The sequence below is a fragment of the Pseudophryne corroboree genome, chromosome 6 (genome assembly GCF_028390025.1).
Source record: "Pseudophryne corroboree isolate aPseCor3 chromosome 6, aPseCor3.hap2, whole genome shotgun sequence".
Taxonomy (NCBI): domain Eukaryota; kingdom Metazoa; phylum Chordata; class Amphibia; order Anura; family Myobatrachidae; genus Pseudophryne; species Pseudophryne corroboree.
Window position 1 is genome coordinate 371,368,184 of NC_086449.1, and position 25,555 is coordinate 371,393,738.

A 25,555-nucleotide genomic window follows, 5' to 3' on the forward strand; every position below is an offset into this window, starting at 1 on the left:
CTGCTCCTTAGTAATTTATCAGCCAGAGTCAGGTGACCAGTGTACCTTTAAAAGCCATAAGATGTTTGGCAGATACACGTTAAACCTAGTGGGCATGTGTGCAGTTATATTATGTGTGAAACAGTTGCCAGGTTTTAATTTTTGAGACTTTGATAGTGTAGGACCTGCATGAAGGTGGGGTACCGTGGAGCGGTATGCAGGCTTCCGTGCATTGGCCAATTCACTAACTAAATCCCCATCATTTATTTATTGATGTTGTGAGGATAAGTGAGCTTGCTATGGTGAGTGCTGAACTGTCTATATATATATATATATATATATATATATATATATATATATATATATATATATATATATATATATATGTATGTGTTAGTGCAGTTTTTAACGTAACATGCTACACTCATGATCATTTATTGTCCAGATTTTTAAATATTTAAAAATGTGACTCAGAACCACAATAATTATTTGTTAAAATTGATTCTAAAACCCCCCCACAAATCTAAAATAACTATTCCTAGATTCCCGTAGTCAAACACTATAGTGGAGAAACTGCTTCCAGGCAAATGGTTGCTTAGTAAATATGTTGAATGAAAACCTGGGAAATAACAGTATTTCTTTTATAAGGAAATAGTAGAGCATTACAAATGTTGACATTCACACAAAGCTGCTAAGGACTTCAGTCCTTGATGACCAGCGGCTATATTATTGTGACAAGGGCTATTTACTAACCAGGTGCAGTGCAGAATGAGATCTTACTCATTTAGAAATAACAAACAATTATAAACACTGCTGTAAAAGAACACCTTCCCCCCCCTGCCTACTTCATGCATTTAATATTTCTTTGCCCTTGTGCTTTTCATAAAATGAATTTAAATGAGAATGAATCATAGCAGTGATCGAGATAAACAACCCACACAGCAATTTGTTTTGTGTTATTGCATGTAACAAGTAGGCGGTATGATGCCATACATGAAGTATGCTTTCACCCACAGAGTATGTCATACAGTAGGAGTCACAGAAAACATTAAAGCATTCTGTGTCACCTAACAGGGGTCCTCATTCCATTGTTTATGCTCTAAGAATGTTCCACACAATTATCTTGTACTTGACTGTGATTGGTTTCCATTGATTTGTGTGAATGCTTAACATCTAATCAAATACATGATAAAAAAGCCAAAGGGGGTCCGTGGTGAATATCTGATTTGAAATGGAACTAGATCTCTTGGTGACACGTTCCCTTTAGAAGCTGACATTCACTGGTCTTTTCAGTATATCTGCAAACTGATGCCAGGTTGTGAAAGCAGCAAGATTCTCCAGAAAAGGACGCTTAAAAAGGATTATATCAAAAGCTCAGAGGAAATGGCTGGACAAGATGACAGACAAAACAGAGGGAGTTGGGATAAAAGAATATAATAGAAGCGACAATAAAAATATAAGGACATGAAAGGGGGAGATATAATAATGATAGTGCAAGAGTCAAAATAATCAAAGCATTTGAAAGCCTTCTAAAGAAAAAAAGTAAAAGGTAGGTGATGTCACATAAAGTACAATAGGTTGGAAACAGCCAGGACATAATACATTGACATTGTTACACCCTGCCAAGGATTACCGGGAACATTTATTGTGTACTGGGATTTGATTGTTAATGAACAGTATTTTTATAGCCTACTTCTTTTGACAATTGGAGACCGTATAAGAAAATGCATTGTTCATACTGTACATAGATGTAAAATAGCAGCAAACTTTACACAAAAGTAAACTAGACCATGCAGCATACTATGTGACCATAGTTTACCAAGGGGTAAAGGTATATGGGAGGGTGCGAAGGAGATCAGCTTGGTACCGATCATTTTATAGAATGCACTTGATAATTGCGAGCTAGAAGCTGATAAATTGCTATGGGCAACTATTACTTGTCCACTTCTTCACTCTTTAGAAAGTTTGATACATTTCTAACTAAAAGAGCAGAATTTTTATGGGAGCGTGCCTAGAAATACGGTCTTTACCATTGCTAATAGAGTTGTGAGGCTTGTCGAGAAGTTCCTATGTAATGCTTCATAAACTGTGAAATTCAAGTTCACACAGTGTTGAAGCATAGATTTAATTTAGCAAAACTTGTTTAACACCACTTAACTGGCATGGTCCGATTTCATGCAACTGCGCCGTCCCACCCTGTCCCCCTGTTTTTGACGAGGAGATCCGTTCTGCAGATGTGCATAAGATCATGTTTAAATATTTTAAAAAATACTTTTTCAACATTGTTTTTTAAAATGTATTTTATTTAATAATGTTGTTAACGCTTTTGAAGGGAAAAATCGTCAGTTAAGTGGTTAAGGTACAATGTATAATTTGAACCAAACATGAACATGTGTGTGTACATTTGTTCAGACAAAGCCCTGTCTACCAGAGAGCTGTGACCTGGTCACAGACAGCTGGGAGATAACACTGGAATTCTCTTCTGATCTCTGGAGTGCATAGTAAAAGCACCTGCAGCCCATTGGCTCACTAGGCAAAGTATGCACAGCTAGATAAGGGAAACACTTCCTGAGCTCATTTACAGTTATGTTAGGACAAATGCATTTACAGTTTCTAGATCTCCTCTCTTATGTTTGCAATAAAGTAAACTATTTTTTGTAAGATTTGGTGACCTGATCCATCCACTATCTGTGGCAGCTCATCCTTACATTCCCCTGTGCATCATGGTGGAAAAGTCATTGGGACAGATGTATTAAGCCTGGAGAAGTCATAAAGCGGTGATAACTTACCAGCCAATCAGCTCATAACTGTCAATTTACACATTGGAGCTGATAGACTGGTACTTATCACCGCTTTATCACTTCTTTATGCCTTCTCCAGGCTTAATACAACTGCCCCACTGTCCCCGGTCATGGTCACATTCTCATGGTGTGAATGGTTACAGATTGTTCACTCCACATCCAGTTTCTACACTGTCTTGCAGAATCATACATATTGGTTGGCCAGGATGGCACCTGCCATGGGCACTAATTTTAAAATGTATACTTTAATAACATTTTCCAAAATCGCTCTTAAATTGACCTCCATATTTTTGTTTAGAATATTAAATTGTATTTTCTTGCCTCTAGTTTGTGCTGGCAGAGAAGACTGAGTCCCCGGTGACATTCTGTTGATACAAGACGAAACGTCATGGGTTCAACATACTGGATATCATTAAACTTCATTTTCTTGGCTTGTCTACACATGAACCTCCAGGAGGTAGCACCAACTGAAAATCTTCAATGGGCAGATGCACAACATTCTGTCTCGACAGCAGGTATTGTGCCAGAGAGAGAGTATTCTTCTACACTGCCATCTGCATGGCTTCATAGTAATGAAGCACCATTTTTGGATGAAAGCCAAACAGACCTGCATGTGTTGCTTGATACATCCAATACAGTGTCCACTATAGAATCAGACCAGCTTCAGAATGATATGTTGCTTTTTGACAAAAACTTGGTAGATAATGACCATGTACAGACAACCACTGCCAATTATGAACTAACTGACCAATATCTGACTGAGGTTGCTATTGAAGAACCGCCAACTGTGCCTCTTATGACAGAATCTCAGTTATCAGTATCTGAATGGCCCGAAATATCTTCACCATTCTCTACATATACCTTTACCACTGCCTTCAAGTCTTCACCAGAGCCTACTCATGAGATAGAATCCAACTTGAACAAAACATCTCACCCTTTTTTTGAAGGTGATAGTATACAGCCCATACATACAACGGCTTTGAACCATTTGTCTCTTCAAAATGTTGTGTCTGCGAGCCCATCACTGCCATATAGCTTGGAGCAAACAGTCACTGACCACCAGACACCTGAAGATAATCACACAAAGATATTATCTTTGGAACTGCCCAAAAAGGACCAAAATACCAGTGAAATACTAGCTGCTGCAGACACCACAAGTGTTATATTTCAGATAGTTCCCGAAGAACTTTTGGAAAATTCAGCAGAGGAAGACCAGTATCGGACATATGAGGGAATATCCAGCTTACCATCAGCAGTGGCAGAAAACATCACTGGTAAGATGCGTGACATTGGCAATTGTAGCTCAGGTTTGATTAGGGTGCTGTGACAAAGCCGTATAGCTATTGCAATTGTAGTTTAAATCTGTAGTTTTGCAATTGTAGTTTAAATCTGACTGAAGCTATCAGTTTAGCTGTTCTCTCAATATTTGCTGAAAAAATTGCTACAGAGGACACCCCCTGAGGTTAGAAGAAAAAAAATGTCATACACAACAGAGATAAGAGTTCTTCACAGTAAGAGCTGTAAGGATTTGGAATTCTGCCAGAGAAGGTAGTAATGGTGGATTCAATCAATAAGTTTAAAAATGAATTAGATTCCTAGCTGAAAAAAATATTCAAGGATACAGCATTTAATTATAAAATTATAATACAGGTTGAACTCGATGGACACTTGTCTTTTTTTAACCTCAACAACTGTTACTATGACTATTAAAATATACCCATTTATTATTTATTTAGTTATTTATTTATTATTATTATATTTATTACCTCAATTATTATCCTTTATTGGAAAACTGGAAGGCCCCCCTCAGCTTAATGCCACCATTCAGTATCACAATGATGAGGCCAAGGAGCGATTCTCTAAGAATCACATAATTGTACGAGGTATGTGCACTCGCATGGTCACTGGCCAGAAACACTCATTTCACATATGGATCAATCCATACGCACTAGCGAACTCCGTCTGTGTGACCTGATCTGGTGCTTGTGCAGAAACCTATTTCTTTCTTTGGTGCGTGCACATTGAGACCTGATCGCTAGGCTGCGTTTTCGCACACATGGGTACAAAGCGGATCGCCGCTCAGCGATGAGTTTGTTCGAAGAATCCATTCACACGGGCGATCGCAAAGAGATTGACAGGAGGCGTTTGTGGGTGGTAACTGACCGTTTTCTGGGAGTGTTTGGAAAAATGCAGGCGTGTCCAAGCGTTTGCAGGGCGGGTGTCTGACGTAAATTCCGGACCCGAACAGCCGATCGCAGGGGTTGAGTAAGTCCTAGGCTGCGCAGAGACTGCACAAAATCAGTTTGTACAGCTCTGCTACACATGCGTTCGCACATTTGCACAGCGAAAATACACTCCCCTATAGGCGGCGACTGTCTGATCGCAGCAGTGCAAAAATCGCTTGCTAGCGATCAGGTCTGAATTAGCCCCATTATATTGAAGTCTGCGAGAACGGTGTGCAAAGTGTGTGCACTGCAGAATCAGGCACTGTGTTGCACCAGGGCATTTATTTCTAGTTTTACTGTGCATAAACCCACAACAATGGACTAATGCAATTGAAAATATCTTTACTTTTTAACTTCCTGATGCCCAGTTGACCAATAAACCTAACGGCTCCCCGTGCTTATTGCCTAGCGAGAAATCTTCTCTATGTACACAGCCTACTTGGTCTATATACACAGATGGGTTTTCTGCACAATGTGTGAATAGTGGTGTCTATTGCTGCTATGTTTACATGAGGGAGGTATACGATGTATGAGTGCGGGAGGCCTGCCATGCACTCTTATAGAATGTATACGTTATACATAATCTCTGCAGGTGTATACAAAGGGTCTGGCTGTACAGAATGTATGGGGGGATGATGGTACTAGGTCTGGATTACATTGTCTAGTAGTATATTGAGGGTGTCTCTGACAATAATGAAAATAAGAACAAGTTAATGTTAAGCATTTAGCCCTACTTATTATAAATAAATAAATCTGAACAGTAATACAAAATGGAAAATGCAAAAGCACTTTTCAGAGAAACACAAACACACACAAAGGGGGAGGTAAGCATTAGCACTGGGCATGCCACTAGCAATAAATATTTTGATTAAAAACCCTAGTCTTTTAGTATGGGCTTTTTTTAAGAAGTCACAGTGCCCTGTCAGTAGTCGCAGCATAATAAAAAAAAAAAAACAGTGTGTTTTTTTTTTTTTTAAATATTTGGTTAAAACAAGCCAACCCTGCTAGTGTGCAGTATATTTCAGTTGTAAATAAATTTGATTTTATGTAGTTACTGAACTGTACAATTTACTGTGGAAATCTAGTTGTCAGTATTTGTGTTTCACACAGATAGTATCGCAGTGCAGTCTTGTATATTTGCAGAGAGAGCTGGTTCCCCAGTTGTACTATCCCTGCAGTGATGTAAGCCCCAGCGTTAGCTCTGTATTAGCATTGACACAGCTGTTGCTATGATGCTGTAGAATTCATTTAATATAACTCATACTTAGGAGCAGACAAGTCCTTCTCTCGGCTCATCTGTATTCTGCCCAGGTTGTGACATATTACCCAGCATCCTTCTTGTCTCTAGAGCTATTGCCTCATTGAGAATTCTGCAGACACCTACTGCCAAACACTGCAGAAGTTTGTACTGATACCTCTTTGAAGGAAATTATGTTTAAAAATAATAAAAACTAGGATGCATAACTTAGTGATTGATTTTCTCATTGTATAATGTGTTACATATTTATAATTTTAGAAGACGAAAACATTTCTTGGTGGCAATAGAACATTTTTAGTGTCACTGTGTGTGTGTGTGTGTATATATATATATATATATATATATATATATATATATATATATATATATTACAAAACAAAAAATCAACCCTAATATCTTGCGCTATACCTCTAGTCTCAAACCAACAAGAAATACCCTCTGTCAGATAAGGTATTAAAAGTAGATTACAAATAGAAATGGATTCTCGTGGGAGCCAATATGCCTTTTGTATGACAATAATTAAAAGTTTTTATTGTACAGAAACAAACGATATTTATCCTAAGCGTTCGTTATTGACACAACCTTCTAAAAATTCATATAAAACAATATTACAATCTTATACATAAATTACAGTTGGATGTGAGGATTTTACAGCCAGGTGATCACAGTCAGAACTCGAAATGGATGTATCTCCAACCAGATGTTTGTGATAAGGACTTTGTTAACCAGACGTTGCAAAACCCAACGCGTTTCGTCCGTTAGGACTTCATCAGGGGTTTGGAATCTGGATAGTTACAAATGGAAATATATAAATCATATAGTCTTCATTAATAAGACATATTATTATCCAGGTAAGTATTCCATTGAAATCTATTGTGGATTAACATACATACCAGTTCTTATAGTAGGAGTGATTACCATTGATTAGAAAGGTTTAGAATATCCAATGATTACATCCAATCACATATTCAATTCGATAAATATAATATCTGAAACATTATCGTTATAATAATCAATAAACATTATCCTTATACAAATGATAAAAGGAAGAGGGAGGGAGAGTCAAAAGAAGAGAAAAGGGAGGGAAAGTCGAAAGAATATTATGAATGTCAATATAAATCAAATAGCTCCGTATTTATCCACATAATCAACATCAATTCAGCTGATGGAAATGATACAAAGGGCAGGGTCTACAAGTATCAGAAACCACCAATAGTTATAGAACACTCCAATTAAAGTCCACATAAAACTTCAAATTCACAATATACACACAATTATATCCACATTACAACTCATTGTACAATACATACCTAGATAGACTTCAAAAAAATATATATAAATTTGGTTGAAATTAGATGATGTTACGTTCCCTAAAAGGGATAAAGATAAAATAGTGACAAAAAACTATTTACGGAGCTATTTGATTTATATTGACATTCATAATATTCTTTCGACTTTCCCTCCCTTTTCTCTTCTTTTGACTCTCCCTCCCTCTTCCTTTTATCATTTGTATAAGGATAATGTTTATTGATTATTATAACGATAATGTTTCAGATATTATATTTATCGAATTGAATATGTGATTGGATGTAATCATTGGATATTCTAAACCTTTCTAATCAATGGTAATCACTCCTACTATAAGAACTGGTATGTATGTTAATCCACAATAGATTTCAATGGAATACTTACCTGGATAATAATATGTCTTATTAATGAAGACTATATGATTTATATATTTCCATTTGTAACTATCCAGATTCCAAACCCCTGATGAAGTCCTAACGGACGAAACGCGTTGGGTTTTGCAACGTCTGGTTAACAAAGTCCTTATCACAAACATCTGGTTGGAGATACATCCATTTCGAGTTCTGACTGATCACCTGGCTGTAAAATCCTCACATCCAACTGTAATTTATGTATAAGATTGTAATATTGTTTTATATGAATTTTTAGAAGGTTGTGTCAATAACGAACGCTTAGGATAAATATCGTTTGTTTCTGTACAATAAAAACTTTTAATTATTGTCATACAAAAGGCATATTGGCTCCCACGAGAATCCATTTCTATTTGTAATATATATATATATATATATATTTATATATTAAAGGGTTACCTCTGATGAGATAACCCTGCTGGCAGTAATATTCACATAGGGAAGTCTGATTAATACGTATTGCGGATGTACGTGTACTGTTGCATTACATGTTCTGTTTTTACAATCTCAGGATGGGCATAGCAGATTCAAATCATTTACAGTTTCTTTATAACTTGAATAAAGCATGTTTGTAATACCTAAGGTTGTACCCCATAGTGTTACGCCTTGTTAGAGCTGTCCCTGACATATCTAAGTGCTATCATTCTGAAATAGAAGTATCTAGAAGTAACGGCAATGCTGCTACAAAGCTGTAGGCCACACAAGCCCTGAGAACCTGACTGCCCAATGCTGCAGTGTATGGCACTTAAAAATCATCTGTCCTTAGTTACAACACTCAAAAATGCCTCTGGAAGCAACATCAGCATAAGAACTGTTTGTGGTGAGTTTCATGGAAACCGTGTACAATGCCAGACATCAGCCAGAGCGATGTAAAGCACATGACCATTTCTGGAGTGATGAATCGCGCTGCACAATCTGCCATCTGACAGATGAATATGGCTTGGCAGATGCCAGTAGAATTCCTCCTGCCCAATTGTGTTCAGCCAATTGTAAAGTTTGGTAGAGTTGGAAGATCATTTGAACAGTTAGTTGTTCATGGTTTGGCCCGGGCTCCGGTACTGTAGTAATCTTGGTCTGGAGTTTATGGTTTGGCCCAGGTTCCTTACTTACAGTGAAGGGAGCTGAAGCTATCACATTGTTGGACTTTGTGGCAACAGTCTAGGTAAGCCAGTCTGGTTTGTGGCCTGCAGAGAACCCTGTTCTCAATCCAAATGATCACTTTTGGGATGATTTAAAATGCCAACTAAAAGCCAGGCCTTATCTCCCTTGATCAGTGGAAAACTTTCACAGAAGCATAAAGGCTGTTCTAGCAACTAAATATTAATGCCCGTGGTTTTGGACTGGAATGTTTAAGAAGCGCTTATGGGTGTGATGTTCAGGTAACCACATACTTTTGGTCATGTAAAGTACCTGGATTATACTTCAGCCCTTGGAGTGCAGTGCATTGTATGCATTTCTCCCTAAAGGCTAAGCTATCAACCTACACTCAGAGTATTTAATAGTAATAAATTACACTGTGCAGTGCAGAATACGTACAGACACATTCAACTAAGTGATGAAGGCTAGGTGTATAGGAGACTTTAAAAGACATCACTTATTATATCTATACTGGAGAAAGAGCGGAAGACACTTTCCAAAATATATTTCTGCAGCGTCCAAAATTAGATACACAACCTCAGATGCTTTAAGGCTAATTACAATAATTGTGAATTGGTTATTGAAATAGGCTTACAATTAGATTAGTTTGTCAGCAGATCAAATATTTGTTTATTTTAATTACATTTCTAGAACTTTAATAGAGTTTTGATTCAGGGGGCTAAAGAAAACAAAGGACCTGTTCTCTGTTAATCTGTCACTGCCACAAAGTGACACTCACATAACAGATCTATATGACCCATTGATCTAAGCTTTCCATTGCAACCTGACAATGACATTAGCAGAAGGGGTCTTATGTTTTTATTTGTGTATTTTTTTAACATTTACTTTATATAGCACCAGCAATTTCCATTGTGCTTTACAATTGGTATTAACTATAGAGAAGAGTGTTATCTCCGTGTTATCTGCAAATGGGTGTTCTGTGTTCTGTAAACAGGGATGAAAGAACTGCAATGTTTTACAGTCTTGGGGGAAATGAAGCCCACGGTATGGGGAATGTAGTCCTTGCCTGGGTGAAGGTATACCCTGTAGGTCAAGGAATGGTCTGGCTGGTTTCCTGGGGGAAAGGTGGAAGGAATGGAGATAATTTACATCAGAACAAATGCACATTGCAGACACCTTTACCTCTAGAGATAGTAAATAAACAAAGGAAGGTGGGAGGTGAACCAGATTTGTACAGAATAGGATTATGGGTGTGTGCTAATTATACCTCAAGGTAAACCGGTTTAATTATGGGATTCGCAATAGACCGCATTGTTGATCCTCAGCACTGAAATCAATGTATTTGAAGTAGTGCGCTATTCAGTTTCTACTCTTAACATAATTATGTCTCCAAGCTCTGACCCCACAGTTTTATTTTGTAATGTTTAACCAACCTACTGTAGCTCAGCGTCTAGCTTGCATGATCGAACTGTAATTGGATTTGATGGGGTTAACGTGATGATCACATCTGCATCTACGAGGTCACCAGCTGAGTAAGGTGAATGGGCCTGTGGCATCGGTGACCAATTTTGGTCTTGCTGTACTGTATGTGAGCTAAATAACCAGACAGCCCTGGCTATTCACAAATCACAAGCACCATGGCGCATGTATGGCACTGCAATGAGATCATACCTTTTAGTCATACTCATACAATGCTATGTTTAAAATTGTATTTTTTTTTTTATTCCACCTTCCTCAAAAGTTGTATACCAAGGCCTCCTATTAGCCACGTCCTGGGGTTCAATAAGTCCCGGCATGTTTTCCCAGTAGTAATAGAGTGTTCCTTCTTGATTGCTTCATTGTGTTAAGACTAGTCCTCACTACCTAACCTGATAGGGAGCTATGGAAGCATGAGCAGGACTTTCGGAGAACTGTGTGTCCTTTATAATACTTCATGCCAACATGTACACTGTATGCGTCTCTAGCACATAGCTATCATAAAAGGCTCAACCACTGGGGATAAAGGGACTTACTGTAAAATCAGTTCTGTGTGTGGATCACAGTTTCAAGTCCATACATTCCTTGAAAACATGACCCATTTTATCCGATGCACAATGGCTTGCTCTTATTCCCCACTTGTTTAGTTATATAAAAACCTAGGCTGAATGAAGAGATGATAAACAACAAGTGTATTATCTACTGGCCCAAGTTAGTGTAATAATTGGAAACAGTTGTGGACCAGATGAAGATGGTCCACAACTGTTTGGTGAAGGTCTGGCTATGATGATGGATGGATTTTTCTCTAAAATATGTGTATGTACTATAATTCTATTCCTACATACTGAGCCAGGCAGAGAAGTGTGTTTCATTTCCCTTCTCTCTAGTGATCTCTCTTTGTAGAAAATCTCAGAAATAGCATCTCCTTTCCTGGTCAGCTGTGTACCATTCTCTGCTCCTCATAACCTCTCCTTTTACTGATCAGCTCCCATTCTTCTCTCATCCTCCTTCCCCAGTTTGTGCAGAAGAGTTTTTCTCTAACGTCCTAGAGGATGCTGGGGACTCCGTAAGGACCATGGGGATAGACGGGCTCCGCAGGAGACATGGGCACTTTAAGAAAGACTTTGACTCTGGGTGTGCACTGGCTCCCCCCTCTATGCCCCTCCTCCAGACCTCAGTTTGATACTGTGCCCAGTGGAGACTAGGTGCATTTCAGGAGCTCTCCTGAGTTTCCTGTAAGAAAGCATTTTTGTTAGGTTTTTTATTTTCAGGGAGCCTGCTGGCAACAGACTCCCTGCATCGAGGGACTGAGGAGAGAGAAACAGACCCACTTCTCTGAGTTCAGGGCTCTGTTTCTTAGGCTACTGGACACCATTAGCTCCAGAGGGATCGGTACGCAGGTCTCACCCTCGCCGTCCGTCCCAGAGCAGCGCCGCCGTCGTCCTCGCAGAGCCGGAAGAAAGAAGCCGGGTGAGTATGTGAGGAAAAGACCCATCTGAGGCGGCAGAAGACACTTGGATCTTCACTGAGGTAACGCACAGCACTGCAGCTGTGCGCCATTGCTCCCCTTCACCTCACACACTCCGGACACTGTAAGGGCGCAGGGGGGGGGGGGGGCTTGGGCAGCAATATAAACCTCTCTTATGGCACAGATGTATATATACATGTACAGCTGGGCACTGTACATGTATAAAAAGAGCCCCCGCCATGTATTGAAAAAATTGAGCGGGAGAGAAGCCCGCCGCCGAGGGGGGCGGGGCTTCTCCCTCAGCACTCCCCAGCGCCATTTTTTCTCCACAGCACCGCTGAGAGGAAGCTTTCCGGACTCTCCCCTACTTGACACACGGTGACAGAGTGTTTTAAAGTAGAGGGGGGGGGGGGGCACATAATTGGTGCAGATACATAAAACAGCGCTGCTGGGTAAACATTAATTTACTGTGTTATTCCTGGGTCATATAGCGCTGGGGTGTGTGCTGGCATACTCTCTCTCTGTCTCTCCAAAGGGCCTGGTGGGGAACCTGTCTTCCGAAAAGAGCTTCCCTGTGTATGTGTGGTGTGTCGGTACGTGTGTGTCGACATGTCTGAGGCTGAGGGCTCACCTAAGGAGGAGGGGGAGTTTATGAATGTTAGGTCTCCGTCGGCGGTGCCGACGCCGGACTGGATGGATATGTGGAATGTTTTAAGTGCAAATGTTAATTTATTGTACAAAAGGCTAGACAAAGCCGAAGCTGGGGCACAGTCAGGGAGTCAACCCATGCCTGTCCCTATGTCGCCGGGACCTTCGGGGTCTCAGAAGCGCCCACTATCCCAAATAGTTGACACAGATACCGACACGGATTCAGACTCCAGTGTCGATTACGATGATACAAAATTACAGCCAAAGGTGGCTAAAGGTATTCGATATATGATTATCGCAATAAAAGATGTGTTGCATATCACTGAGGAACCCCCTGTCCCTGACACGAGGGTACACATGTATAAAGGAAAGAAACCTGAGGTCTCCTTTCCCTCCTCACATGAGCTGAACGAAGTATGTGAAAAAGCGTGAGAAACTCCAGACAAAAAACGGCAGATTCCCAAAAGTATCCTAACAGCGTATCCTTTCCCGTCGCAGGACAGGATACGGTGGGAATCCTCCCCTAGGGTGGACAAGGCCTTGACGCGCTTATCAAAAAAGATAGCGCTTCCATCCCAAGATACGGCTACCCTCAAGGATCCTGCTGACCGCAAGCAGGAGGTTACCCTGAAGTCCATTTACACACATTCTGGTACGTTACTCAGACCGGCTATTGCGTCGGCCTGGGTTTGTAGTGCTGTAGCAGCATGGATAGATTCCTTATCAACTGATATTGAGACTCTTGATTAGGATACTATTTTATTGACCCTAGGGCATATAAAAGATGCGGTCTTGTATATGAGGGATGCTCAAAGAGACATTAGTTTACTGGGTTCCAGGATAAACGCTATGTCTATTTCTGCTAGGCGTGTCTTATGGACCCGACAGTGGACTGGTGATGCCGACTCCAAGAGACATATGGAGTTGTTGCCTTACAAGGGTGAGGAATTGTTTGGAGAGGGACTCTCGGACCTCGTTTCCACGGCTACGGCAGGTAAATCAAATTTTTTGCCATATATTCCCTCACAGTCTAAGAAAGCGCCTCATTATCAAATGCAGTCCTTTCGTTCCAATAAAAGCAAGAGAGCACGTGGATCGTCCTTTCTTGCCAGAGGTAAGGGCAGAGGGAAAAAGCTGCATAACACAGCTAGTTCCCAGGAGCAGAAGTCTTCCCTGGCCTCTACAAAATCCACCGCATGACGCTGGGGCTCCCCTGAGGGAGTCAGCACCTGTAAGGGCACGTCTTCGACTGTTCAGCCACGTCTGGGTCCACTCACAGGTGGATCCATGGGCAATAGAAAGTTTCCCAGGGTTACAAGCTGGAATTCGAATAAGTGCCTCCTCGTCGGTTTTTCAAATCGGCCCTACCGAAACAACCCCTAGAAAGGGAGATAGTGTTACATGCGATTCACAAATTGTGTCTTCAACAAGTGGTGGTAGAGGTTCCCCTGCTTCAAAGAGGGCAGGGGTACTACTCAACTCTGTTTGTGGTTCCGAAACCGGACGGTTCGGTCAGACCCATTTTAAATGTAAAATCCCTGAACCTTTACTTAAAACGGTTCAAGTTCAAAATGGAATCGCTCAGGGCGGTCATAGCCAGCCTGGAAGGGGGAGATTTTTTGGTATCTCTGGACATAAAGGATGCATACCTGCATGTCCCCATATATCCTCCTCATCAGGCGTACCTGAGATTTGCGGTACAGGATTGTCATTACCAATTTCAGACGTTGCCGTTTGGGCTTTCCACGGCCCCGAGAATTTTCACCAAGGTAATGGCGGAAATGATGGCGCTCCTGCGCAAGCAGGGTGTCACAATTATCCCGTACTTGGACGATCTCCTCATAAAAGCGAGATCACGGGAGAAGTTGCTGAACAGTGTATCACTTTCACTGAATGTGTTACAGCGACACGGCTGGATTCTCAATATTCCAAAGTCGCAGCTGAATCCTACAACTCGTCTGCCCTTCTTTGGTATGATTCTGGACACAGACCAGAAAAGGGTTTTTCTTCCGACGGAAAAAGCGCAGGAACTCATGACTCTAGTCATGAACCTGTTGAAACCAAAACAAGTGTCAGTACATCATTGCACTCAAGTTCTGAGAAAGATGGTGGCAACATACGAAGCCATTCCATACGGCAGATTCCATGCAAGGACTTTCCAATGGGACCTATTGGACAAATGGTCCGGGTCGCATCTGCAATTGCATCAGCGGATCACCCTGTCACCCAGGGCCAGAGTATCTCTCCTGTGGTGGCTAAACAGTGCTTCTAGAGGGCCGCAGGTTCGGAATTCAGGACTGGATCCTAGTGACCATGGACACAGTCACACAGGGAAGAAATTTCCAAGGACTTTGGTCAAGTCAAGAGACTTGTCTTCACATCAACATCCTGGAACTAAGGGCCATTTACAACGCCCTACGTCAAGCGGAGATCTTACTTCGCAATCGACCAGTTCTGATCCAGTCAGACAACATCACCGCAGTAGCTCATGTAAACCGTCAAGGCTGCACAAGGAGCAGAGTGGCAATGGCGGAAGCCACCAGAATTCTAAGCTGGGCGGAGAATCATGTAAGCGCTCTGTCAGCAGTGTTCATTCCGGGAGTGGACAACTGGGAAGCAGACTTCCTCAGCAGACACGATCTGCATCCGGGAGGGTGGGGACTTCATCAGGAAGTCTTCGCGCAGATTGCAAGTCGGTGGGGACTACCCCAAATAGACATGATGGCATCCCGTCTCAACAAAAAGCTACAAAGGTATTGCGCCAGGTCAAGAGACCCTCAGGCGGTAGCTGTGGACGCCCTAGTGACACCGTGGGTGTTCCAGTCGGTATATGTGTTTCCTCCTCTTCCTCTCATACCCAAGGTGTTGAGGATAATAAGAAAAAGAGGAGTGAGAACAATTCTCATTGTTCCAGATTGGCCACGAAGGACCTGGTATCCGGATCTGCAAGAAATGCTCACAGAAGATCCGTGGCCTCTTCCTCTAAGGCAGGACCTGTTACAACAAGGTCCCTGTCTGTTCCAAGACGTACCGCGGCTGCGTTTGATGGCATGGCGGTTGAACGCCGGATCCTAGCGGAAAAAGGTATTCCGGATGAGGTCATTCCTACGCTAATAAAGGCTAGGAAGGACGTGACGTCTAAACATTATCACCGAATATGGCGAAAATATGTTTCTTGGTGTGAGGCCAGGAATGCTCCTACGGAAGAATTCCATCTAGGCCGTTTTCTTCACTTCCTACAAACTGGAGTGAATTTGGGCCTAAAATTAGGCTCCATTAAAGTTCAGATTTCGGCCTTATCCATTTTCTTTCAAAAGGAATTGGCCTCTTTACCTGAAGTACAGACTTTTGTGATGGGAGTACTGCATATTCAGCCTCCTTTTGTACCTCCGGTGGCGCCTTGGGACCTTAACGTGGTGTTAAGTTTCCTTAAGTCACATTGGTTTGAACCACTTAAAACAGTGGAGTTGAAATATCTCACTTGGAAGGTGGTCATGTTGTTAGCCTTGGCTTCGGCTAGGCGAGTTTCGGAATTGGCGGCTTTATCACATAAAAGCCCCTATCTGGTTTTCCATATGGCTAGAGCGGAGTTGCAGACCCGTCCTCAATTCCTTCCTAAGGTGGTCTCATCCTTTCATATGAACCAACCTATTGTCGTGCCTGTGACTACACGTGACTTGGAGGATTCCGAGTCCCTTGATGTGATCAGGGCTTTGAAAATTTACATGGCCAGAACGGCTAGGATCAGATAAACAGAAGCACTGTTTGTCCTGTATGCAGCCAACAAGGTTTGTGGCCCTGCTTCAAAGCAGACTATTGCTCGCTGGATCTGTAACATGATTCAGCAGGCACATTCTACGGCAGGATTGCCGTTAACGAAATCGGTTAAGGCCCATTCCACTAGGAAGGTGGGCTCGTCTTGGGCGGCTGCCCGAGGGGTCTCGGCACTACAGCTGTGCTGAGCTGCTACTTGGTCGGGGTCAAACACCTTTGCAAAGTTCTATAAGTTTGATACCCTGGCTGAGGAGGACCTCCTGTTTGCTCAATCGGTGCTGCAGAGTCATCCGCACTCTCCCGCCCGTTTGGGAGCTTTGGTATAATCCCCATGGTCCTTACGGAGTCCCAGCATCCTCTAGGACGTTAGAGAAAATAAGATTTTAAACCTACCGGTAAATCTTTTTCTCGTAGTCCGTAGAGGATGCTGGGCGCCCGTCCCAAATGCGGACTACTTCTGCAAGACTTGTATATAGTTATTGCTTACATAAGGGTTATGTTATAGTTTCATCGGTTTTGGGCCGATGATATGTTGTTCTTCATACTGTTAACTAGATAGTTTATTACAAGTTATACGGTGTGATTGGTGTGGCTGGTATGAATCTTGCCCTTGGATTGCAAAAATCCTTTCCTTGTACTGTCCGTCTCCTCTGGGCACAGTTTCTCTAACTGAGGTCTGGAGGAGGGGCATAGAGGGAGGAGCCAGTGCACACCCAGAGTCACAGTCTTTCTTAAAGTGCCCATGTCTCCTGCGGAGCCCGTCTATCCCCATGGTCCTTACGGAGTCCCAGCATCCTCTACGGACTACGAGAAAAAGATTTACCGGTAGGTTTAAAATCTTATTTTTTTTAACATATTTCATGACTAGGGCCAAGAAATAGAACACATTAATAAATTGTACATTGTCCAGCGGTGAAGCAATAGAGCCACATGCAGCATTATACAATGTGCGTGAAATACATATATCATCCTAGCAAAAGTGATCCAGTTTAGATGCCTGTGGCATAACAGTTTGGAATTTGCAGATGACTGGAGATTTGTTTATGAAGTTGAGAGTGAAATGACATAACATAACTGAAGTGCTATGAATGTTAGGGAGCACATACACAGTGCAATATTGCACCAGATACAGGGTAATTGGACTGACAACATAATCTGAAAATTGTGAGGACCTTTATTGCACACCTCCCAACTGTCCTCATTTTGGCAGGACCGTAGCAGTGTCCCGCTGTCCCACCTGCAGGCCTCAGTGTCCTGCAGTGGTGAGGAAAGTTGGGAGGCCCCCTCTCACTCGTTGCACATCATTATTCACGGGAGAGAGGCACTGGGGGCATGTCCAGCTGCTCTGAGAGCGCTGGACAAGCCAACACATTGATGTCAAAAGAAGGCATTGCTCACAGGTAAAGTATTTCCCACCAGAACCCCCCCCCCTCCCCTTCAACCCCCCCCCCCCCCCCCAACTCGTGTTATTTTGGATGTCGCTCTATCTGCAGACTACTTTCCTACACACCCACAAGTTGTTACGATTTTTTAGGAAAACCCCCACATCCATGGAAGAATGGCCGAATCTTCCGACTCCCCTCCACTTCTTAGTGAAGCAGGAAAGAAGAGATTATACATTGGATTCCGGTTCCGTATAGAGGGGGCATGGATAAATTACATGAATTTGCATCACTAAGGGGGATATGTACTAAGCAGTGATAAAAGTGGAGAAGTGAGCCAGTGGAGAAGTTGCCCATGGCAACCAATCACCATTGACATAACATTTATAATTTGCATACTATAAAAGTATACAGAGCAGCTGATTGGTTGCCAGGGGCAACTTCTCCACTGGCACACTTTTGCACTTTTATCACTATTTAGTACATGTCCCCCTTAGTCCCAACTCCTCCCCAGCGGCATTTTGCTGCAACGGGGACAGGGCTTAGCGATGAGACATCCCCCCCCCCCTCCTCCGAAGTGTCCTGCAGTGTCTCCTCTCTGGGCTTTTTCCAGAGAGAGTTACCATAAAAGTAAATAAGTATGGTCTGCAGAGAGAAAGTTTGGAGGTATGATTATTGTGCAGAGTGAAATATGCAGTAGGTAGGTGACCATGATCTGGCAACATTTCCTGCTTTGTTACTCGCCTATGTAGTCCTATTGTTTGATAATACTAGTGTTTGACCCTTGTGGTAAGCAGCATGGTGGAGCAATGTTAGATAAACTTTTGGGAAATGTATCAAGCCTTCGAGAGAGAGAAAGTGGAATAATTACCCACAGCAACCAAACTGGTTCTAACTGACATTTTATAGACTGTGCTAGATAAATGACAGAAGCTGATTGTTTGTTTTGGACAACTTCTCCACTTTATCTCTCTCCATGGGGTCTATTTATAGATATTAAGTGTCAGGCCCATTCATTAATGGTGTAATGCACGAGAAATCACTGTTATCGTCTGGTTACAATTCTCCCCCGATAATTTCCATAGTTTCCATACTTTAGTATGGGGACGTAGAAATTCTGCCATTCTTCAAGTTCCGATTTTTTTTATTTTTTTTAAACTTGTTAGTGTAACTGTATGTCATCCTAAAATGGCGTATGGCACCCAAATCCTGTCAAGAGCTGCCGCTTATACTACAACTTGTGCAGTATAAAAGATCTGCATCTGTGTTCTTCCTGCAATACTCAGTTCAACCTTCGTTCCTCCTCCTCACTCCACTGACCTTCCGCGTATGACCAGTCAGTCTGGTAATCGACTGTGTATTTAGGTTGGAGGGAGAGATGGGCTGCCACCTGGAATCAGGGGAGAAGCAACATCAGGGAGAACTTTGGTAGCAGACTGGCTCATGACTGTCAGTCCAACAGATGCCGGCAGCATGAAGATGGTGAGCCAGCTACTGTAGGGCAGAGCAGGCAGCGGAGTTGGGGGGGATTAGAGACCAGAGAGAGGATACAAGGAGGGAGCATGGACACTGAGCAGAGTATATGATGGGTCGGTCACTGGGCAGAGGATGCGGGGAGGAGTGGGCACTGGGCAGAGGATGCGGGGAAGGAGTGGGCACCTGGCAGAGGTTGCATGGGGCAGAGGATGCAGGGAGGGAGCGGGCACTGGGCAAAGGATGCGGGGAAGGAGTGGGCACCTGGCAGAGGTTGCATGGGGCAGAGGCTGCGGGGAGGGAGTAGGCACTGGGCAGAGGATGCGGGGAGGGAGTGGGTATCGGGCAGAGGATGCGGGGAGGGAGTGGGTACCGGGCAGAGGATGCAGGGAGGGAGTGGGTACCGGGCAGAGGATGCAGGGAGGGAGTGGGTACCGGGCAGAGGATGCGGGGGTAGAGCATGAACACTGGGTAGAGGATGCGTGGAGAAAGCATGGACACTGGGCAGAAGATACTGGGATCGAGCGGGCCCCTGGCAGAGGATGCAGCAATGAGGTGCAGTCAAGGTAGGCAGAGCTTCACCTGTCATACTTCAGAGTTTTGACTATAAAAATGATTAGACTAATACAAAGAAGATTTCTGCAGCGGGGTACACTGGTATTCCACAGGGAATAACATCAGGGTGTAGAGTTGGATCTTGATCCGAGGCACCAACAGGCTAAAGCTTTGACTGTTCCCAGGATGCACTGCACCACCTCTATATAGCCCCGCCTCCAGGCACTGGAGCTCAGCTTGTAAGTTGGTGCCTGTAGTGCAGGCAGCTAACAGGTGGGGCTGCGCTAGGCAGCCCTGAAAAGAGCTTTTTTAGAAGACTTCAAGGGCCGCAGCACTATTTATGTCAGTCTAACATTCTGTGCTGCGGCTCCATCACCTCCCCAGCAGCGCTGCATCCTCCCGCGGCCTGGTTCCCGGGTACTTGCGGCGGAGGTGCACCGGACTTCAGGCACACACCACCGACCCTCTCCTGGATAGCGTGGCTGCACATCAGGGAGGAGGTAAGAGGGTCCCCAAGGTGGGACCTGACGGCTAATCGCGATCCGGTCGCGGTCCCAGGAGACGGACCGCGCCACTGGCGTGGACACTGTACTGCACAGGGACCCCACTATATCCACCAGGGCAAGGGAGCACATGTCGAATTTACTAAAATCCATTTGTTATAGGCTCCACAGTACCCGGTGGTGAGGACCAGCATAGGGAATAAGTCACTGACCTGTAGCCCCTCCCCCAGCTCCGGCCGCCATCTACTGCTTGTGTTCCCGCCCTGGAGCTGCATTTCATTCTCCCTCACTCCCTGACAGAAATTTTGGCTCCATCTTCACTACTAGCTGGGCTGATCTCCGGGACTGCAGGGCATTGTCTCCTCTGTAAAGCCGCCTGTCTCATCTGCGCTGCGCTTTTACAGACACTTAATTATTCTACATGTCATTTTAGACAGTGTTAGTTACTGCTAGCTGAATATTTGGTACACGTATTCTGTGATATACATCCAATTTCTACTGTGCATTGTTATATCTATACTCATACATAGTTATATGTAAATTACTAGTCCAGTGCAGTTTTATTTATATGCAATAAATTCTGCATTGTACATGTGACTGAGTGCGCCTGTAGCTGTTGTGTAGGATTCCATTCTTCTGTATCACATATTGCTATCACTATGTTCTGCACCCTGAGGGGCTAGGTGCGTCAGGGTCATATATATATATATATATATATATATATATATATATATGTATATGTATATATGTGTGTGTAGCGAAAGAAACTGCGGCACTCGGGGGCTGCTGAAAAGTCACTGTATTAAATACAATAAACCATCTGTCGACGTTTCAGGGAATTCAACCCCTTTCTCAAGACGTCTTGAGAAAGGGGTTGAATTCCCCGAAACGTCGACAGATGGTTTATTGTATTTAATACAGTGACTTTTCAGCAGCCCTCGAGTGCCGCAGTTTCTTTCGCTACATGTCCAATTTCTTCTGAGGGCACCGGGGCATTTCATCACTCTAGCGAGTGCCGGGCTGTTTGGCGCCACGGATTTACCTGAGGGGGAAGTTTTAGCTGGTGGTTCAGGCGCTTAGTTTCATACACCTGGTCTACCTGCAGTACCTGTGGCCAATCAGGACCCACCTTGGGCAGCGATCTCAAGTATGCTGAGTACACTTGCGCCCCCTGTGGGACCTCCTGTGCCATTTCAGCCACATATTGTCCCTGTAGTTAGTCCACCCTGGGCGGATACTCTGTCTACCCAGTTACAACAATTAAATCAATCCTTGGTTAGACAAAAGTCTACCCCACGCCCCTCTGGGGCCAAAGAGTCATCTAAAAGGGCCATTTCTTCCTCACAATCCACTAATATTTCGGATAATTCTTCCGATGAGGATGGGGAATATACTGATCCGTCAGTCAGACACTGATACAGTTGCTTCTGATGAGGAATCTACAACCCAGGTTGATGATCTTGACCTGGTGGAGGCTATTAAGTTAATTCTTCAAATAAATGATGACATTGCGCCTACTACTGCGTCAAAGAAACCTGATAAGTTTAAACGTTAGAAGGTTGCTAAGGTAGTGTTACCACATTCTGACCATTTAATTGACATACGTCAGGAATCCTGGTCGTCGCCAGGAAATACATTTTCCCTGTCTAAAAATATACCGTTATCCTATCCCTGCGGAGTTGAGTAACAAGTGGGAAACTCCACCGCCAGTGGACTCTCATGTCACCCGTCTTGTGGTGTCATCTACTCTGCCTGTCACCACTGTCATCTCACTGAAGTAACCGACGGATAAGCTTGTGGAGGGATGCCTGAAGTCTATTAACTCCCTCACTGGCGCTGTAGATAGACCCACTATGGCAGCCTCCTGGGCTGCGAAAGGTATTGAAGCATGGGTTCAGGCAATTGAGGATGAGCTGCCTCAGGATTTTTCTGACACTGCCAGACAATATCGGTCTTCTATTACCACAGCCTCCCACTATATTCAGGAGGCGGCCTCTGATGCAGGTGTAATGGCGGCCAAGGCATCTACTACATCCATCCTGGCTCGTCGAATTATGTGGTTGAGGTCCTGGAAGGTGGGCCTGGACTCCAAAAAGGCCTTGGAGGTGCTTCCTTTTAAGGGAGACCCACTATTTGGGGAGGATCTGAACAAGATTGTAACTGACTTGGCTACTGCCAAGACTGCGTGTCTCCCAAATACTAATCCTTCTGTTACGTAGGTTAAGAGTACCACCTTTCGTTCCTTTCAACCTCCAGGAAAAGCAAAGGGTCAGGCGTATCCGCGACAGGCTCATGCTTCCAAAACCACTAAGCCTAAATCTAAACAATCCTAGGCCGCCCGTCAGCCTGCTTCCAAACAAGACAAGGCTGCTGCATGACTGGGCAGGCCTTCCCCTGGAGGACCCCAAGGTGGCCAACTTCTGCAGTTCGCCCAGGCCTGGTTAATGACCACTTCGGATGCCTGGGTGCGAGAAGTTGTCTCTCACGGGTACGCGATCTCTTTCAAGAGACGTCCCCCTCACCAGTTTTGCGCACCTGCGGATCCGTTAAAAGTGGTTGTACAATCCCTCCTGGATACAGGAGTGGTAGTGCCTGTACCTCTGTCTCAGAGAGGCAGGGGATACTATTCGACCCTGTTTCTAGTTCCAAAGCCAAATGGATCCTTCCGGCCTATACGCAACCTCAAATCCTTGAACGAGTTTGTGAGAGTATCCAATTTCCGTATGGAAACTCTGCGCTCTATAGTGCTGGCCATGGAACCCGAAGAATATATGGTATCCCTGGACATACAGGATGCTTACCTGCACATACCTATTGCCATGTCGCATCAGCAATATCTGCGGTTTGCTATTGGCAACCTGCATTATCAATTCCAGGCACTGCCTTTTGGATTGGCCATGGCCCCTCGGATCTTCACCAAGGTCATGGCCGTGATGACGGCTCTTCTCCGCCGTTGGGGAATCAGGATCCTGCTGTATCTGGACGACTTGCTGATCCTGGCGAACTCCAAAGAGTTTCTCCTCAGTCATCTGGAACTGACGGTCCAATTCCTACAAGCCCACGGGTGGCTCATCAACTGGAAAATGTCCTCGCTGGTCCCAGCTCCGAGCATGGTGCACCTGGGAGCACTATTGGACACACACAACCAACGATTTGTTTTTATTACTGATTGTTTTGGCTACTGCCAAGACTGCGTGTCTCCCAAATACTAATCCTTCTGTTACGAAGGTTAAGAGTACCACCTTTCGTTCCTTTTGACCTCCAGGAAAAGCAAAGGGGCAGGCATATCCGCGACAGGCTCGTGCTTCCAAAACCACTAAGCCTAAATCTAAACAATCCTGGACCGCCCGTCAGCCTGCTTCCAAAAAAGACAAGCCTGCCGAATGATGGGGTGGGCCTCCCCCGGGGGACTCCAGGGTGGGAGGCCGACTTCTGAAGTTTACCCAGGTCTGGTTAAAGACCACTTCAGATGCATGGGTGCGGGAAGTTGTCTCTCACGGGTACGCAGTCTCCTTCAAGAGACGTCCTCCTCGCCAGTTTTGCACCACGGTTATCCCTTCGGGTCCGTTAAAGGCGCAAGCTCTGCAAAAGGTTGTGGGTTCCCTCCTGAATACAGGAGTGGTAGTACCAGTTCCTCTGGCCCAGAGAGGCAGAGGTTACTACTCGACCCTGTTTCTAGTTCCGAAACCCAATGGATCTTTCCGGCCTATACTCAACCTCAAATCACTGAACAAGTTTGTGAGAGTGTCCAAGTTCCGTATGGAAACACTGTGCTCCATTGTACTGGCTATGGAACCCGGAGACTATATGATATCCCTGAATATACAGGATGCGTACCTGCATATACCTATTGCCATGTCGCATCTGCAGTATCTGCGGTTTGCTATTGGCAACCTCCACTATCAGGCTCTGCCATTTGGACTGGCTATGGCTCCTCAGATCTTCACCAAGATCATGGTTGTAATGACGGCCCATCTCTGTCGCCAGGGAGTCAGTATCCTGTCGTATCTGGACGACTTGCTGATTCTGGCAAACTCCCACAATGTCCTCCTCAGTCATCTACAACTGACGGTAAGCTTCCTACAAGCCCACGGGTGGCTAATCAATTGGAAGAAATCCTCGCTGGTCCCAGCTCAGAGTATGGTGCACCTGGGAGCACTGCTGGACACACACAGTCAACGACTGTTTCTGTCTCCAGAAAGTCCTGAGACTTCAAGTAAAGTTAAGATGCTTTCTTTGTCGCCCCAGAGTGTCGATACACTCGGCGATGCAAATACTTGGCCTGATGGTGTCGGCATTCGACATGGTAGAGTATGCTCAATTTCATTCTTTCCCTCTGCAGAGGTTAATCCTTTCCAAGTGGGACGGCCTACCTTATCGGATCAGATCTCACATGATCACTCTGTTTCTGGAGGTTCGTCTGTCGCTGACCTGGTGGTTACAGGACCAGCAATTGAGCAGGGGCCATCCATTCTGGATCCCCGACTAGGTCCTGCTAACAATGGACGCCAGTCTGAGGGGATGGGGTGCGGTGTTGGAGCAACACTCTTTTCAGGGTCGTTGGACCAAGGAGGAGTCACTCCTCCCAGTAAACATTCTGGAGTTACGGGCGATGTTCAGTGCGCTCTCTCGCCCTGCCTCTGGTAAAGAACAGGCCTGTTCAAGTACAGTCAGACAACGCCACCACGGTGGCATACATAAACCATCAAGGCGGCATAGCAATGATGGAAGTGTAAAAAATCCTTTGTTGGGCGGAACGCCATCTGCCAGCAATATCGTCAGTGTTCATTCTGGGCGTCCTCAACTGGGAAGCGGACTTCCTCCGTCGCCAGGACGTGCACGCTGGTGAGCGGAGTCTTCATCCAGAAGTCTTTCAACTCCTATCAGACGTAGATCTGATGGCGTCTCGACACAAGCACAAGGTTCCGGTCTTCGGATCAAGGACCGGGGGTCCTCAAGCAGCATTCGTGGATGCACTGGCAATTCCATGGAACTTTCGGCTGCCTTACGTGTTCTCTCCAGTGTTACTCCTGCCCAGGGTCCTGCGGAAGTTCAAACAAGAAAGAGGATTTCTACTTCTAGTCGCTCCAGCAGGGCCCAGACGGCATTGGTTCTCAGACCTGCAGGGTCTATTGACAGAGCGTCCTCTTCTACTTCCTCAATGCCCAGACCTCCTCATACAGGGCCCTTGTCTTTA

At 44.3% G+C, this 25,555-nt stretch overlaps 1 protein-coding gene and 1 long non-coding RNA gene across 4 annotated transcripts in view; both read left to right on the forward strand.

The window, feature by feature from the left end:
• Positions 1-25,555, forward strand: part of PRRT4 (proline rich transmembrane protein 4) — a 57,910-nt gene that overhangs the window by 5,376 nt on the left and 26,979 nt on the right. For all 3 annotated transcript variants that reach the window (XM_063926693.1, XM_063926692.1, XM_063926694.1), the window contains exon 2: positions 3,108-4,054. In XM_063926693.1, the coding sequence (XP_063782763.1) occupies positions 3,169-4,054 (886 nt within the window). In that variant the 5' untranslated portion in view covers positions 3,108-3,168. The remainder of the gene's footprint in view (positions 1-3,107; positions 4,055-25,555) is intronic.
• Positions 7,822-8,305, forward strand: LOC134935292 (uncharacterized). Its single transcript, XR_010180035.1, has 2 exons — positions 7,822-7,913; positions 8,023-8,305. It is a non-coding gene; the product is annotated as an uncharacterized LOC134935292 (long non-coding RNA).